This window comes from Halichoerus grypus, chromosome 4 (assembly GCF_964656455.1).
Source record: "Halichoerus grypus chromosome 4, mHalGry1.hap1.1, whole genome shotgun sequence".
In the NCBI taxonomy this organism is placed as follows: Eukaryota; Metazoa; Chordata; class Mammalia; order Carnivora; family Phocidae; genus Halichoerus; species Halichoerus grypus.
In genome coordinates this window covers 187,429,347-187,444,304 of record NC_135715.1, presented here as the reverse complement: position 1 = coordinate 187,444,304, position 14,958 = coordinate 187,429,347, and the positions used below count along the sequence as shown (strand labels likewise).

Genomic DNA, 14,958 nt, shown 5'->3' with positions numbered 1-14,958 from the left:
GTAATGTACGGTGATTAACATAACAATAAAAAAATTTTAAAAAAAAGAACTCAGTGACAAAAATAATGGTTATGGTAAGCATGAGTGTTGGGGTAAAGGGGATATTTTTTAAAAAGTAGAATGGTGATTGCCGGGGCTGGGGGTAGGGGGTCATGGTTAATTATTATTTAACGGGTATAGAGTTTCAGTTTTGCAAGATGAAAGACTTCTGGAGATGGATAGTGATTATAGTTGCACAAAATACATTATATTTGATTTAAAAATAATTTAAAATTTTTTTGATTTAGTGTGGTAAAATGTACGTTGCATAAGATTAACATTTTAACTGTTTTTAAGTGTTCAATCCAGTGACATTAAGTACATTCACATTGTGCAACCCATTAAACATTAACTCTCCATTCCTCCTTCCCCCTAGTCCCTGGAAACCAACATTCTATTTTACGTCTCTATCAATTTGCCTAATCTAGGTACCTTATATAAGTGGATCATACAGTATTTGTCCTTTTGTGTCCATTTGATAGCATGTATCAGCATTTTAAAGGCTGAATAATATTCCTTTACATGTATATACTCATTTTGTTTATCTGTTCATCCATTGATGGACATTTGGGTTGTTGGGCCTGAATTTTATTTTATTTTAAGATTTTATTTATTTATTTGTGAGAGGGAGAGAGAATGAGTAGTGGGGAGGGGCACAGGGAGAGAGAGAGGGAGAGAGAGAGAGAGAGAGAGAGAGAGAGAGAAGCAGACTCCCACCGAGCAGGAAGCCAGACATGGGGCTTGATCCCAGGACCTGGAGATCGTGGCCTAAGCCGAAGGTTGATATTTAACCCACTGAGCCACCCAGTAGCCTGATCCTGAATTTTAATCAGGAGAAAATTAGATCCTGGTGAGTATTGCCTGCTGAGTTTCTCCCCATTACTCGGAAGTGGTGGTTTAGTAAACTGCATCCACATCTCTCGGGGATTAAAACTTCCTGCATCACTGGATTTGTCCTGCTTAACTTTTATACAAGTTACACACGCAAGGAAAGAATATCACTCTAATGACATGTCATATTTTTAGTTTTTATCTCTTGCTCTTCTCTACTCACTTTGCCCTCCTGAAGCCTTGTGTCCCAGTTAGGAATTTTATTCAGCTTTGAACGCCAGAGACACCACCACACAGTAACTTAAATGAAGGCATACTTTTTCTCTTGCAGAAAAGAAATCAAGAGGTAAATACTCAAGGACTGATAGGACAGCTTTATAATGTCATCAGCAATCTAGATTCCTTCTGTCTTTATGGAGTGATCTGCATCCTCATGCTTTTAGTGGCTGCCAGAGCCCTAGCCATCATGTCTACATCTCTAGGGTAAGAGAAGGAGGGGTAAGGGCAAAACAACTAGAGTCTCTTTTCAAAGAATTTTCCTGGAAGCCCCAAAGAATGGCTTCTGCTATTATAACACCTCACAGGATTGTTGTGGACACTTAATTAGATAAATTCATATTGTGAAACTGAATAGAGAAAACCTCATTTAAAAGGAGTTGGTTGGGCTGCCTGGGTTGCATAGTCGGTTAACTGTCGGACTCTTGGTTTCAGCTCTGGTCATGATTTTAGGGTCCTGAGATGGTGCCCCAACTCAGGCTCCATGTTGAGCACGGAGTCGGCTTTGGATTCTCTCTTGTTCTCCCTTTACCCCCTCCTGCTCATGCTCTCTCTTTCTCAAATAAGTAAATCTTTTTTAAAAATAAAATAAAATAAAATGCAGTCGGTTGGCCAGAAGGGGGAGCTCTCCCACCCTACCCCACGTCTGCAATTGCAGACCCCAGCAGGAAGAGACAGTACCTTGCATTCCCAACAGGAAGAAGCCTATGCTTTACTACCCGCAGGAGGAGGAAGGATTGTCTCCTCGCCCAGCAACAGCCCAGCCAATGAGGGGCTGCCACAACTCAGCCAATGAAAAACCACAGCCCTTAGAACCTCCAGTTTATTTTAGTGGACTTTTTGTTTATAACAGCCCCTTCCAACAACCCCCTCCCCCCTACGAAAGCACCATTCTTCTCTTTTGTTCTCTGAACTTGCCTATGGTTTTGCCATAGCTTCCATGTCCGGAATAGAATATAATTTTCTGCTATTCCCAAATAAACCTATTTTTGCTAGTAAAATAACTGAGAGTTTTTATCTTTAAGGTTAACAGTATATAGACACACTTCCTGCCTGGCATGCCCACGGCGCTATGTAAGGGTTAGCTATCATTACTCCTTGGCTAGAACTGTGTCACGTGACCACTCAGAGAGGGAAATCGTGCCCCCTATAAAATTGGGGTCTGTTAGTAAAGAAGAAAGAGAGAAGCATGTTGAACAGGCTGGTAGCAGTGCTCCCACAACCTCTGTCTTACTCTTTGTAATATCCCCAGTGCCAGACACAGGAGAAGGGCTCATCAATATTGCAAAAAGAAAGAAGAAGGGAAGGAAGACGAGAAAGAAGGAGGAAGAGAGGATGACCAAGCCAGCAAGCACGTGACTGGCTTTAGAGAGGCAAGGTAGAATCAGTGATTAAGAGTGCAAGCCCTAGAGACAGATCCCGAGGACTCAAATCTTGGTTGGAGATTCTGTGTAACTTTGTAGGAGGAATTACATACCTCCCAGGACCTCAGTCTCCTCATCTATAGAATGGGAATGATATCAGTTCCCACCATGGGGCATTGTTATGAGAATTAAATGAGATAGTGCTTAGAAACCATCTGCAATATAAATGCTCACAACTTTTTTTAAAACATCGTCAACTTTTCTTGCGCAGCACCTCACAAGGCTGAAAACCTGTATGAAACCTTCATGAGCGCAGTGTCTGGTCAACAGTTTTATAGGTTCAACTCCAATTTTCTGGGGAGCAAATAAAAGATTTAAAATTTCACCATAAAGGGGCACCTGGGTGGCTCAGTCAGTTAAGCATCCAACCTTGATTTCAGCTCACGTCATGATCTCAGGGTCCTAGGATCAAGCCCAGGATTGGGCTCCCAGCTCCATAGGGAGTCTGCTTGAAAATTCTCTCCCTCTCCCTCTGCCCCTCCTCCCACTCGCACGTGCATGCTCTCTCTCTCTCTCAAATAAATAAATACATCCTTTAAAAAAATTCTAAAATTTCACCATAAACTACAAAGCCACATATTGGTGTTATTAATGATAACACAACTCATATTTTTAGTGTTAACTGCTGTAGAGACAACAGGGCAGATAAAGGTATGATCCCTGACTTGGAGATACTGACAAAATGATCAGATGTGATTGCCAGATTCATGGGTTATAAGAGAGTTACACATAATCCTGAAGGCTTAATGAAAGAAAAGGTCAGATCTTGTTTAGAGATCTAGAAAACCTTTATGAATGAGTTAGAGTTTGAGATGGCTTTCATTGAAGGCAGTGAAGGGAGGATCTGGGAGGACAGATATCCCTCACAGAGAGGACAACATGAAACAGGTCACTGAAGCAGGAAGGCAGACAGCACCCCTGGAAACACTTTAGCTAGAAAACAGGTGAGTGGTGAGAAATACAGAGTGAAGTGTGTTGGGACCACAGTGGACTAAGAACATCAAAATGAGGAGTTTCTACAGAAGACACTGGGGAAACACTGAAGCTTCTTGGTAGAAAAAAGTGTGACCTCAAAGTGGATCTCGTAGTGAGTGACATGTAGGATGGTATGGATAAAATGGGAGTCCACTGAAAAGGCTGTTGGCCTAATGCAGGTGAGGCTCAGCGAGAGTCTGATGGGCAGAGAGGGAGCTGTAGAAATGAAAGAAGCATTGTCCAAGCAATACTTTGAGTCACACTTCATGGACAAAAAGATGAAATTTCAAATACAGCTACAAGATTTTGATGCTGGATGAGGAGAAGGATGGTGGTTTTAACAGGCCATTCATTCATTCATTCATTCAACAAATATTTATTAAAAGCCTTTAATGGGCCAGGAACTGTTGAGGTGGCTGGGATACAGTTCTGCAGAACGGAGAGCCTGTGTCTTCCTGGAGCTAATCTTCTGGCATTCATTCTTGGTCAGGGAATGGAAGTTTGAGGAATATCTACTTTTAGGAAGAGAGGCATGAAGCACAGCAGGCAAGGGAGAAATATTCAAAGGGCAGGATAGAATGCTGCGGAGCATCATGAAGAGGAGGCTGCCAAGGTAGCCCAGTGATGACTGTTAACTGGGAACAGCCATTCCCACTGTGGTTTCCTAATCTAAACCTTAGCCTCCTAGCTGGTCCTCTGTCTCCAGTTCTTTCCCTGTCAACACTTCCTGAACAGCGCAGCCACACGAATCTCCCTAAAATGTTCCAAGTACAAATCCCTGAGGGTTCACTTTGACACCTGCCTTGCAATTTCATCGATCACTATAGCTGTTCTTAATCTCTTAAACCTTTCGCTGAAGTAAAAACGATGTTCTCCCTGTCTTGCTCATCCATTCTTGGATGGAAGCTGGATTAGACAGGGGAGAGGCCAGAAGTAGAGCCTAAACAGGCCATTGAAATAGTCCACTAAAGGTGTCCAAGGGGGCGAGAGGAAATCTTTAAGGTTTTTATGTATTCCTGTGTATGCTACTTAGAGTTGGTGCAGACAAAATAAACACTGAAGATGTTGCACAGGTTACGTAGAACATTTTTCACTGGAGACACATTTGGGAAATGTCTTCGGAAGAGCGTGGCAAACTTGAAGCCCTACAGTTTCCAACGTTCAGGTAACTTGTAAATTAACCACGCCGAGAGACTATTTTGGAACTACATTGCCCATAAGGTCCCGCGCGGCGGCCCGGCGCTCCCGCGGGGCATCCTGGGAAACGTAGTCCGCGCGTTCCATAAGCGGCCCACGCTCCAGCCCGCGGGGGAGTTGCCCACGCCAGCATGGCTGCGCCCAGTTGGGGCGCGTATGTTTGTTTCGAATGTGGGCCTGGGCCGGCTCGTGGGGCTGGGCTTTAGGCAGTAAGTGGGGCTGGCAGCTGGGGTTCTCGGGGTGGGGACGTGGGAGGCGCAGCGAAGCTGTGGGCGGCACGCCTGAGGACTGCGAGGCGAGGGGCTTCCCTGGCGGCCTCCGGACGCCGCGCTTTTCTGGCGTCGGGTCAGCGGTACGGGGCCGCGGGGACCCTCTGCTTCTTCGCGCCCCTGGGCCCCGGAGTGGCGTGGAGGGCTGGAGGCCCTGGCCTCGGCCACGGCGTGGGGGAGACCGAAATCCAGACCACGAACTTGAGGCCGGACTTTCAAGTTCCATTTTTTGGTGCTTTTTTTTCTGAGGAACGGGTTGGAAAGGAATATATTGCATTTCGGCGCTTCCTGTCTCTTAGGAACTGTGCTGGGCGCTTTGCATGTCTCATCTCCAAGTGACCCTCCTCCACACTCGAGGTGAGACCTTGAGCGGGTCCTGTAGGTCCCCACAGCTAATGTTGGCATCACTGGATACGTGGTGGAGGGCCTTAGGTTGGTTTTAATGGCAGTCTTTTTTTCCCAGTGAACCTCCTTCTGGCTCTTTAGCTTTGGGACCATGTACTAAACTGCTGCAAAGATTAATTTGTTCCGTTTAATTCCTTTGAGTGTCATAATCTGGTACAAGAAGTGTGAGAAGCTGAGATTTCAGGAAGTGGTTGATGGTCCCCAGGCCCTTGTCAGCTCTCAGAATCTAGGATTGGCTTTGCCACCCCAGCAATAGATGAGGTGGAATGAGGGGTTTTCTTTCTTTTTTCACCATGCCTTTATTTAAAAGCAGCTATTATGTATTGTGAGCCAAGCGCTGTGCACCAAGTGCCTTTCTTAAAAGTCTCTCATTTGGTTTAAATGACCCTGCATGGTAGTTGGTATCCCATTTTACATATAAGAACACGGGTTAGGTAACTTGCCTGAGGTCACCCAGGTACTGTGGAGCAAGGATGAGAAAATCCAGGTCTTGCAGTCTCCAAAACCCAAACTACTGGATAAACTTTCTAATAGGTAATCCCAAGTATAAGATTGGGAGACGTGTGGAAAATTTGTTTTAAAAATAAAAGCATTTGTATAACATGTCGTTTTTTTTTAAGGGTAGGCTCTAGTTTCACAATGTTTGGGGATCTATTTGAAGAAGATTATTCCAGTGTGTCAAATTATCAGTATGGAAAAGAGAAGAAATTAAAGACCAAAGCTTTGGAGCCACCGGCTCCTAGAGAATTCACCAATTTAAGCGGAATTAGAAATCAGGGTGGAACCTGTTACCTCAATTCCCTTCTTCAGACTCTTCATTTCACACCTGAATTCAGAGGTATGCTGTGTTACATGCTTTTGATTAGTAGTATGTACCCTTATCTCTACATGTAATCAATTAGGCAAAATTACAAATTATCTTAAAGGTGTATTCCCCAGTATGCGTTTATTGTTGCTAATGTAAGAAATGCTAATTTTCTCTGTAGGGAAATGTGAAGCTTAAATTAAATATATACTGTGCAAGCATAGTAATTTTTAGTAACAAAAAATAAGGCAATCGATTTCTTTTCTAATTCCCGTGATTTAAAATACAACATAAAGAATTTTGCCAGCCTTCGTTATTGTTACGCTATTTTTTTTTTTTTTTTAGTTTTAAAATTTCTCTAAAGTAATAAACACTCCAGCCAGAGTTACCCAGAGCAATTCTGTCCTGCCTTTTGGAGTGGGGACGGGGCGTCACATTATTTATACAGTCCACAATCATTTATCTGCAATTCTGAAATCCAGAATGTTCCGACACCTGATCTGAACTGGTTTGGCATCAGAACCTGACCTGATATGAGGCTATTTATAGTCTTAGTTATCTCACTGGGGTGGATATTCATACATTTATTACAGGAATATTAACTCCTTGATTAATGGATACTGTTTATCCCAAACCCTGCTGGGGATGTAATGTTAACTTACTGTGACCCTTTCTTCATATTACCTTTCTAAAATCTGCGAAGTCTGAAGGCCCAAGATGTCAGATAAGGGACTATGTATAAGAAACAGAAACCCATTTGTATTAGCTCAATTAAAAGGGGGATTTACTGTAAGAATATAGGGGAATCTCCTTGAGACCACTACAGGAAGCCAGCCTGACCTCATTGGAGCCTTGATTTCTTGCCCCTGTTTTTCTCTCTGTTTGTCCCATTCCCATCTCTGCAAACTAGCTTCCTCCACAAGGGTCTTAGTCTCTTTGATGCCTTGATTTCAGTATGAACATTACCTTTACATGGCCCTGACTGGGGCCTTCAGCCACAAAGCTGCATGACTGGCTCAGCTCTCCACAGTGTCTCCTTATGCCGAGGACAGACAGCTTGGCTCATCCTGTATCCAGTATCTCATCCGTCTTCCCATCACTACGAAATTTGGCAAATTTTTTGACATTTTCTGTTTGCTTCTAAGTTTAGAAAGACTTCCTGCCTCCAGAGATTTAGTAAATATTTACCATTATCCCCTCCCCAGGGCCATTCTAATGGATTAAGCTGCATGTGGGATTTCAGAATGGTGGCATTTGTCCTTGACGCCATCCTCTCCGTAAAAATCTCTCCCTAACGTATTCAGTTATTCCACCGTTAGAAATTTTCAGCATACATTTCAACAGATGACTAGGGAGAGTTAAATTTTTCCAAGTTCTAATATAGTTGAAGTAGAAAATTAGCCTTAAAAGAGACTGAGAAAGGTGATTGGTGGGCAAGCGGTCCAGGTCATACAGAGGGCCACTGAGCAAGGTTAGGGCTGAATGGAGAAGGCTACCGAGCAAGAGCCCAGGCCATCTTACTCTCAGCAGAGGAGATCGCTGGCCCAGCACGTGGGCTTGTATCTTAATGTGGGCTGTGCATTCCATATAAGGCTTCGTAGGAATCCTGATGCTTATTGAAGGGGAGATATAATTTAGAAGGGGTAAGAATTGGCAGAGTACTGGTGGGGAGAAGAATTCTGGAACTTTTGGGGATGGTATCTTGAGTAGGGCTGGATTGGGTTCCACTGTACTAGTCAGGGTGGCTGAGAGTACTGGGTAATAATTGTAAAAGTCCTTGTATGGTTTTATGCTTTAAGCTTTATGTTTGTAGTTCATTTCTTCTCAGTTCCTGCCAGGAGCTTAGGAGGAATATAACATTCATAACCAGGGCAGCAGGGTTTCCAGAGGGACACAGTACCCATCCCATCCCTTCTCTCCCTAGAGTAGATCAAAGTTTCGTAGTAGGAGTTCGCAGCTGGTTAGAATACAGACTTCCCGTAAGATTCTGATACGCCCTAGTGAGTGGCATGCGTAGACTTGGGAGTGTAAAACAATTGTGGAGACTGGCCCTGGGTTACCAACTCATTGTTCCAGGTAAGGTCACTACCATCTGTTATTACCCTTAACACAGAAAAGACATTCTTATACCAAAAAAGGTAAGGGCGTTGAGAGTTAAAGGTGGCCTTTCTCTCGAAAGGATGGTTGGAAGCCTCCCATGTGGCCTGTGAATGAACACACATGACACTATTACATATTGTATATTTCCTCATGTGGCTTTTGGGACCCACTGTCATAGGCAATAGGAAGCCATCAAAGATTTCTGATGTTACTGTTTTTACTTTTATAAGCATAGTTTTCCTTTTATAGATCTTCTGTACTGAAACCTTAGCATGCCACTTTATATCGAGTCAGTGGTTAAAAGTAATGTTATCAGGAAGTAAAATGGGTAGAGTAACAGTATAAATACTGCCACAGTCGTGCTTCTGAATCTTTAACTGATTTTATTTACTGGAGGCTTTGGCTTTCTAAAACAGTTTGTTAAAATGAAATAACATCATTTATATCTCTGATTCTACGTTTTGTTTAGAAGCTTTATTTTCCCTTGGCCCAGAAGAGCTTGGTTCATTCGAGGATAAGGATAAACCTGATGCAAAGGTATTAAATCTATGATTTACAGGGTCTTTTTTTGGAGTATTAAAGAAATGTCTTTTAAGGAAGGTACTGAGTTCCTTATTCATAGAAATTCATAATTTGATTAATTACCAAATATTAATCTTTATTTTCAAGAAGTGACTTGGCCTATATGCGGGACTGAATGGAATCTTCTTTTCAAAAAAGAATTACTTCAAATATAGTGCCGGTACTGCTTTATAGACCTAGCTTGGTCAAGAAGGTATTTGCAGCTGACCCACACTAGCCTACCAGGAAATCTACTTAATGCACAGATTTGTAACAACAACTAAAAGTAGAGACTGGTGTTCTTTCAGTTTGATATTCTGGAAATAAGCTGAGTGAGGAATTGGTTTATTATAAGTACATATCTAATCTTCTTCCTGGCTTTAAATACCATTCAGAAGTTTATTGCTTTCAGGCTAAAATCTGCCGTTTCTTAATAGGAGTCTTCTGTGGGGTGGGTGGGTGGCTCAGTCGGTTAAGCGTCTGCCTTCGGCTCAGGTCATGATCCCAGGGTTCTGGGATCGAGCCCCGCATCGGGCTCCCTGCTCAGTGGGGAGCCTGCTTCTCCCTCTGCCTGCCTGCCTGTCTGCCTACCTGTGATCTCTCTCTCTGTGTCAAATAAATAAATAAAATCTTCTAAAAAAAGTCTTCTGTAATCTGGCCCAGCTCTTCTCAAACCACCTGTGCTGCAAAGAGCCAATTTTTGTGTATTTCCTTTTCTTCCCAATCTCTTGCAGATCATACTCTAATGTCAAATTGCCATAGAAGTGTCTAAAGTCTTATTCTTGCTTTATATATGAAAGTCCAGTCTGCCCACAAGGCTCTGAGCACCCTTCTCTGCCTGCCCTAACCCTCTCCACACCAGATAAAGCAGGAAGACCATGAGGCAGGTGCATCCAGCTCTCTGAGGTTTCCAGACTCCACAGCAAGTGAGAGTCGTGACTGGAATTCCTCACAGGGAGTGTGTCTCTGAGAGGTTTCAGAGAAGGAGTGAACTAGCAGAGACTGAATCAGTCGGGTGGTTTCTTAGGGCCTAAAGGGGGGGTTCGTATTGATCTGTACTGTGTCAAGGTAGAAAACTCCAGATAGCTAAAACTTTTTGGGTTGAATTAGAATTTTAGAAGAAAAGTGAATCTTACTTCATCCTGTGTAGTAGTTTTAAACTTCCTCCAGATTGAACTGAATGAACTAGGAAAGAGGAGAAAACTAGTTGGCAGTTCTTTTAAAACACCCCAACTGATGTGAACAGATTTCATTTAGAAATGCATCTGCTTCTCGATCAGGTTCGGATCATACCTTTACAGTTACAACGGTTGTTTGCCCAGCTTCTGCTCTTAGACCAGGATGCAGCATCCACAGCAGACCTCACTGACAGCTTCGGGTGGACCAGCAATGAGGTACGAAGATCAACTTCTCCAAGGAACAAAGTTACCAGCAATAAAGAGTAAACACTGGTTTAATAACATTATCTAACTTCCGTTAATTTTGTCTTAGGGTCTGAAGAAATAGTTTAAATATTTACTTCTCATGTTCAATAACTACAAGCCAGAGGTATATTTCTAGACACTTGCCCTGTGCAGGATTTTATGAATGGGTATGATTTGGCATGGGAGAGAGGGTTGTAGATAGAGGGAGAAGTAGAAGAACTGGTTTTTACAATTTCTACCCTTTATATAGTCTAGTTGGGATACAACATCTACTACATGCAAATTACCATTTATATAACAAACTGCTAATCAGCTCAAAAAGCTGACTGGCAATAATTCTGTCTGCCTTTATGACGTGCTTTTGTGTTTGGGTCTGGGTATTCTCATTGGAACACTCGCTTCAGGCAAAAGGGTAAAAACATTCTTGGCAGGTCTTTGCATTTTCCCTGTCCTGCTTTTCTCCAGACTCTCTTCATTTTCTTCCTGTATCCTCCTGTGTGTGGACGTTCTCTGATTTTCTGTTGGAGTTTCTAAAGAGTACTTCACTATATGCAAATACTGAACATGTCAACAGTGAGTAAAGGTGCTTGTTGTCAATATTGATGAGCTGCGATTTTTTTTATGGACTACATGTATTCTTGAAAGAGAGAGGTGTGGGAGACTATCACAGAATTTAAAGAGGCAATGACCAGAATAATGTTTTATTGCTTTCAAAGTAAACTTTACAGTGTGGTCTTCTAATGAGGAACACTCCTAAACCAGACAAGGCTGTGAGGTTGAAGAGGTAGGGCTTAAGCTTTGAAGAAAATGGGGTATCACACAGTTAAATTTCTGGTGTAGGGCAGGTGCTTAGGGTTAATTCCTTGTTCCTTCCTTGTTTTAAAAATGGCCTCTCTGTTGAGATACAATTTACATGCCATAAGATTCACTCTTCAGGGTACAAGTCAGCATTTGTTCAGTATATTCACAGAGTTGTACAACCATCATAACAGTCAATTTAGAACATTTTCATCACCCCAGAAAGAAACCCCATACCCATTAGCAGTCACTCTCCCCCCGCAGACCCTGGCAACCACTCACCACCTTTCTACCTTCCCAGATTTTCCTTTTTTGTGAATTTCACAGAAATAGAAATAGAATTATACGATATGAGATCTTTTTAAACTAGCTTCTTTCACTTAAAATCATGTTTTCAAGATTCAAGCATGTTATAGTATGAATCAGCACTCCATCCCTTTTTATTGCCAAGTAACATCCTGCTGGAGGGATAGGCCACATTTTTTTTAATCTCGTCATCAGCTGGTGGATTTTCGTTTTTGATCATGAGCTTCCACTGAGTTGCTGATTTCCTACTCTTAAAGCAGTGAAAACCTTATTTATTAATCTCTAAATAAAATCTCTCAGGAAACCTGCTAGGATTGGTAGAGAGGGACTCAGAGACACCTTTGCCAAACTTAGAATTGTTCAGAAACAGAGCTTGAAAACTTGCACAGGTTCCCTTCAGAGGCAGTGATACAGGAGAAATTTAGTGTCTTGTATGTTGAAAAACAAGAAAAAAGATCCTGAGGCCCACTTCTTGCTCCAGCTTTCATCCACTTTATCAGCTTCTTTTCACATGACACTTTTCTTTAAAATTGTCTTCCCTCATGGTCTCTACTTCTGCACCTTTCATTTGTTCATGTACCTCCTTTCTGCCTTTCTTGTCAAAGTCACTCATGACATCCATGTGCCAAGTTCTAGGAGAGACTTCTGTGCTCTCAGCGGGCTCGCAGGGGCACTCACCACCCCTCCCCACCCCCCACCCTATCAAAGCACCAGCTCCCACTTGTTCCTTCTTTGTTTTAAAAATGGCCTCTCTGTTGAGATACAATTCACATGCCATGAGATTCACTCTTCAGGGTACAAGTCAGCACTTGTTCGTGACCTCATCTCCCAGTCCCCCCCCCAACCCCCCACTGCTCTTCCTCCTCTCCTCCACTTCTGAGTGTTGGTGTCCCCCTTGGCTCTAGTTTATCAGTCGTTCTTAAGGCATTCAGTGTGTTCTCACACAGTCGCATGATTCGTGGTGGAGTGAAGCGAGTGCCATCAGAATTTTTCTCATCTCTGTGTTACTTGGTTTATATCTGTAAGGAGTAAATTCTGGTTCTTTTCAAATGCTGATAATTCATATCCCCTGATGTAAGTGAGATGTTGCCAGCTCTGAGAGACTGCTCTGTGCCTGTTGTGTTCTTCCCTCCTCTGCTTCTGTGGTGTGGCCATGTGTCTGGTTTCCCACACGAATAAAAGCACTTTCCTGTTGCAAGTGAGTTGAGTTATATGTACACACTGAACACCACCTGTTCATATTTCATTTTGGAGTGAAACTAAAAGCAGTGGTGATCTCTTAACCTGATCTCGGTTTGTTTAGCTTAGTCATCCTTAATATTTGATCAAGGCTTACCTTTGGATTTCTAGATAAATCTTATGTTTTTTAACTAATACCATTTTAAAAATCTGTTTTTAAAAATCTGAAGCACAAAATTACATTTAAAAGTTACCTGTTTTATAGGAAATGAGGCAACATGATGTGCAGGAACTGAATCGAATTCTCTTTAGTGCTTTGGAAACTTCTTTAGTCGGGACCTCCGGCCATGACCTCATCAATCGTCTGTATCATGGAACCGTTGTTAACCAGGTTGTTTGTAAAGAGTGTAAGAATGTCAGTGAAAAGCAGGTGAATATGCAAGTGTGTTGTAGTAATAAGTTATATCGTAAGTTATAACGCACATAATCAAATCTGTGATCTGTAATACCATGTGAGGAGCAAAGTGTTTATTACTAGAAATAACCTTATCAGGTTTTTTTTCTTTTACTCTAACTACACTTCAATCCTAAATTTATAATCCAGATTTCTTCATATAAACTGAAAGAAGCAAATGTCTTAAAGCATAGCTTTAATCTTTTATTCAGCTCTCTGATATTCAGAAAATAAATTTGGGGGATGTTTATAGGTAGAGGTCTGTGCCCTCATGAGAAAAGCCAGTATCATGGTTGGTGGGAGTATTGTAACAAAAGTTAATTAAAGAAGTAATAAAAATAGAGAATACTAAGGAATGTTTACATTGATAAACATCTATAATTAAATACTGGATTTCGTTTATTAATGTCCTTCAGAAAGTTCATTTGTACGTGTGTGAGCTTATGTTGTCCATTTAATCTCATTGGAAATTAGAAATCGGAAATTTACTCATGAAATAGAATAATCTCCGCTTGCTCTATAAATCTTGTACAGCACATGATTGCATCACTGAACAGTTGTCCCTTAATGAAAATCTCCTTTTGTTATCGCAAGAGTTATAGAAAATTGCTGTGATTGACTATGGGTAAAAAATTAAATCCATTTTCTAAATTTTGCATTAATTGCTTTTTTGGATACATATATATATATATTCTTTTTCTGCTTTTTATGAAAGACTTGGGAATAAAAAATAACTTTTTGGTCCTTTTGCCTGTGCTACTAGAGAGTTTGGTCAGCCTAGTTTGGAAATATTAAGATGTTGTGTGTCTTTGGATTACCATATGATTGACTTAACTATACTGTAATAATTCACAAAGAAATTCCAAGAAATAATGTATATGAAGGCACATAATTATCAACTTTAACTTTTCATACATACATATTATAAATTGTATGTGTTGGTTGTATTTAGATTTCCACCACGAACTAGTTAGAACTCATTATTTTACAGTCCCTGTAATAACCCTTTAGAGTAATGCTAGTGCACACACACACAAAACTGAATGGTTTAAACTTGTCAGATTTTAAGTGTTTATTACTATAAGTAAATTATAATTCAAATGTAGTTAGAGTAGAGTCGATAGACTCCTGTTTGCAAAATGCTGTCCTCTTAATTTTCATAAAAATACCTTTTAATCCTGGCTCAAAACAATTTTTTTCTTACAACTTCCTTAGTATATCTTAAGCCAGCCCTAGCAGAAGAAGAGGAGGAAGTGGGGTTTACACTAGAGACTCCAGCCCTGCCCATGACTAAGACAGAACTGATAAGCACCACACACTTACCAGTTCAGATGTGTGTTCGGTGGTTTGTTTTAGTTCCTGCTAAAATAGGTTTGATTATAGCTACAATGAACTTAAGAAAATCCTGATGTGTTCTTAAGCCAAATTATAATTTGTTTTAGGGTAATTTTGTGTGATCAGTTTCACAGTATCTGATTGGGAGGTCTATACCTTCACACATACGGTGTTTTAAAGAAAAGTTATCTGTTATTCCCAGTATATGTGGGAGTTGGTGATGTGTTCGTGAACCACTGTGGAGTTGTTTTTTCAATATTATACTCATGTGTATTTCAGGAAGACTTCTTAGATCTAACAGTAGCAGTCAAAAATGTGTCAGGTTTGGAAGATGCCCTCTGGACCATGTATGTAGAAGAGGAAATGTTTGACTGTGACAACTTATACCACTGTGGGACTTGTGACAGGCTGGTTAAAGCTGCGAAGGTAAGACAGATACCTGCCTTCTCCCAGGGGCCCACTCAGTACTTGGTAGCATGAAGGTTTGCCAAGTGAAGTCCGCTTGTATGAGAAAGTCTGGAAGATACACATGAACCTCTTAATTGCAGCTAAGGATTGGAAAGACAGTTAACTTTCTACA

At 41.4% G+C, this 14,958-nt stretch overlaps 1 protein-coding gene across 8 annotated transcripts in view; it reads left to right on the top strand.

Moving 5' to 3' along the window:
- The first annotated feature begins 4,833 nt into the window (after positions 1-4,833).
- The window catches only part of USP40 (ubiquitin specific peptidase 40), a 78,165-nt gene continuing 68,040 nt past the window's right edge, over positions 4,834-14,958 (top strand). For 4 of the 8 annotated variants that reach the window (XM_078071473.1, XM_078071472.1, XM_078071478.1 and 1 more), the window contains exons 1-7: positions 4,836-4,951; positions 5,261-5,368; positions 6,037-6,254; positions 8,791-8,858; positions 10,163-10,276; positions 12,855-13,019; positions 14,658-14,804. In XM_078071473.1, the coding sequence (XP_077927599.1) occupies positions 4,899-4,951; positions 5,261-5,368; positions 6,037-6,254; positions 8,791-8,858; positions 10,163-10,276; positions 12,855-13,019; positions 14,658-14,804 (873 nt within the window). In that variant the 5' untranslated portion in view covers positions 4,836-4,898. Of the gene's footprint in view, positions 4,952-5,260; positions 5,369-6,036; positions 6,255-8,790; positions 8,859-10,162; positions 10,324-12,854; positions 13,020-14,657; positions 14,805-14,958 lie in introns of those variants that run through there. The other 4 variants (XM_078071476.1, XM_078071474.1, XM_078071475.1 and 1 more) reach the window with 4 other exon arrangements.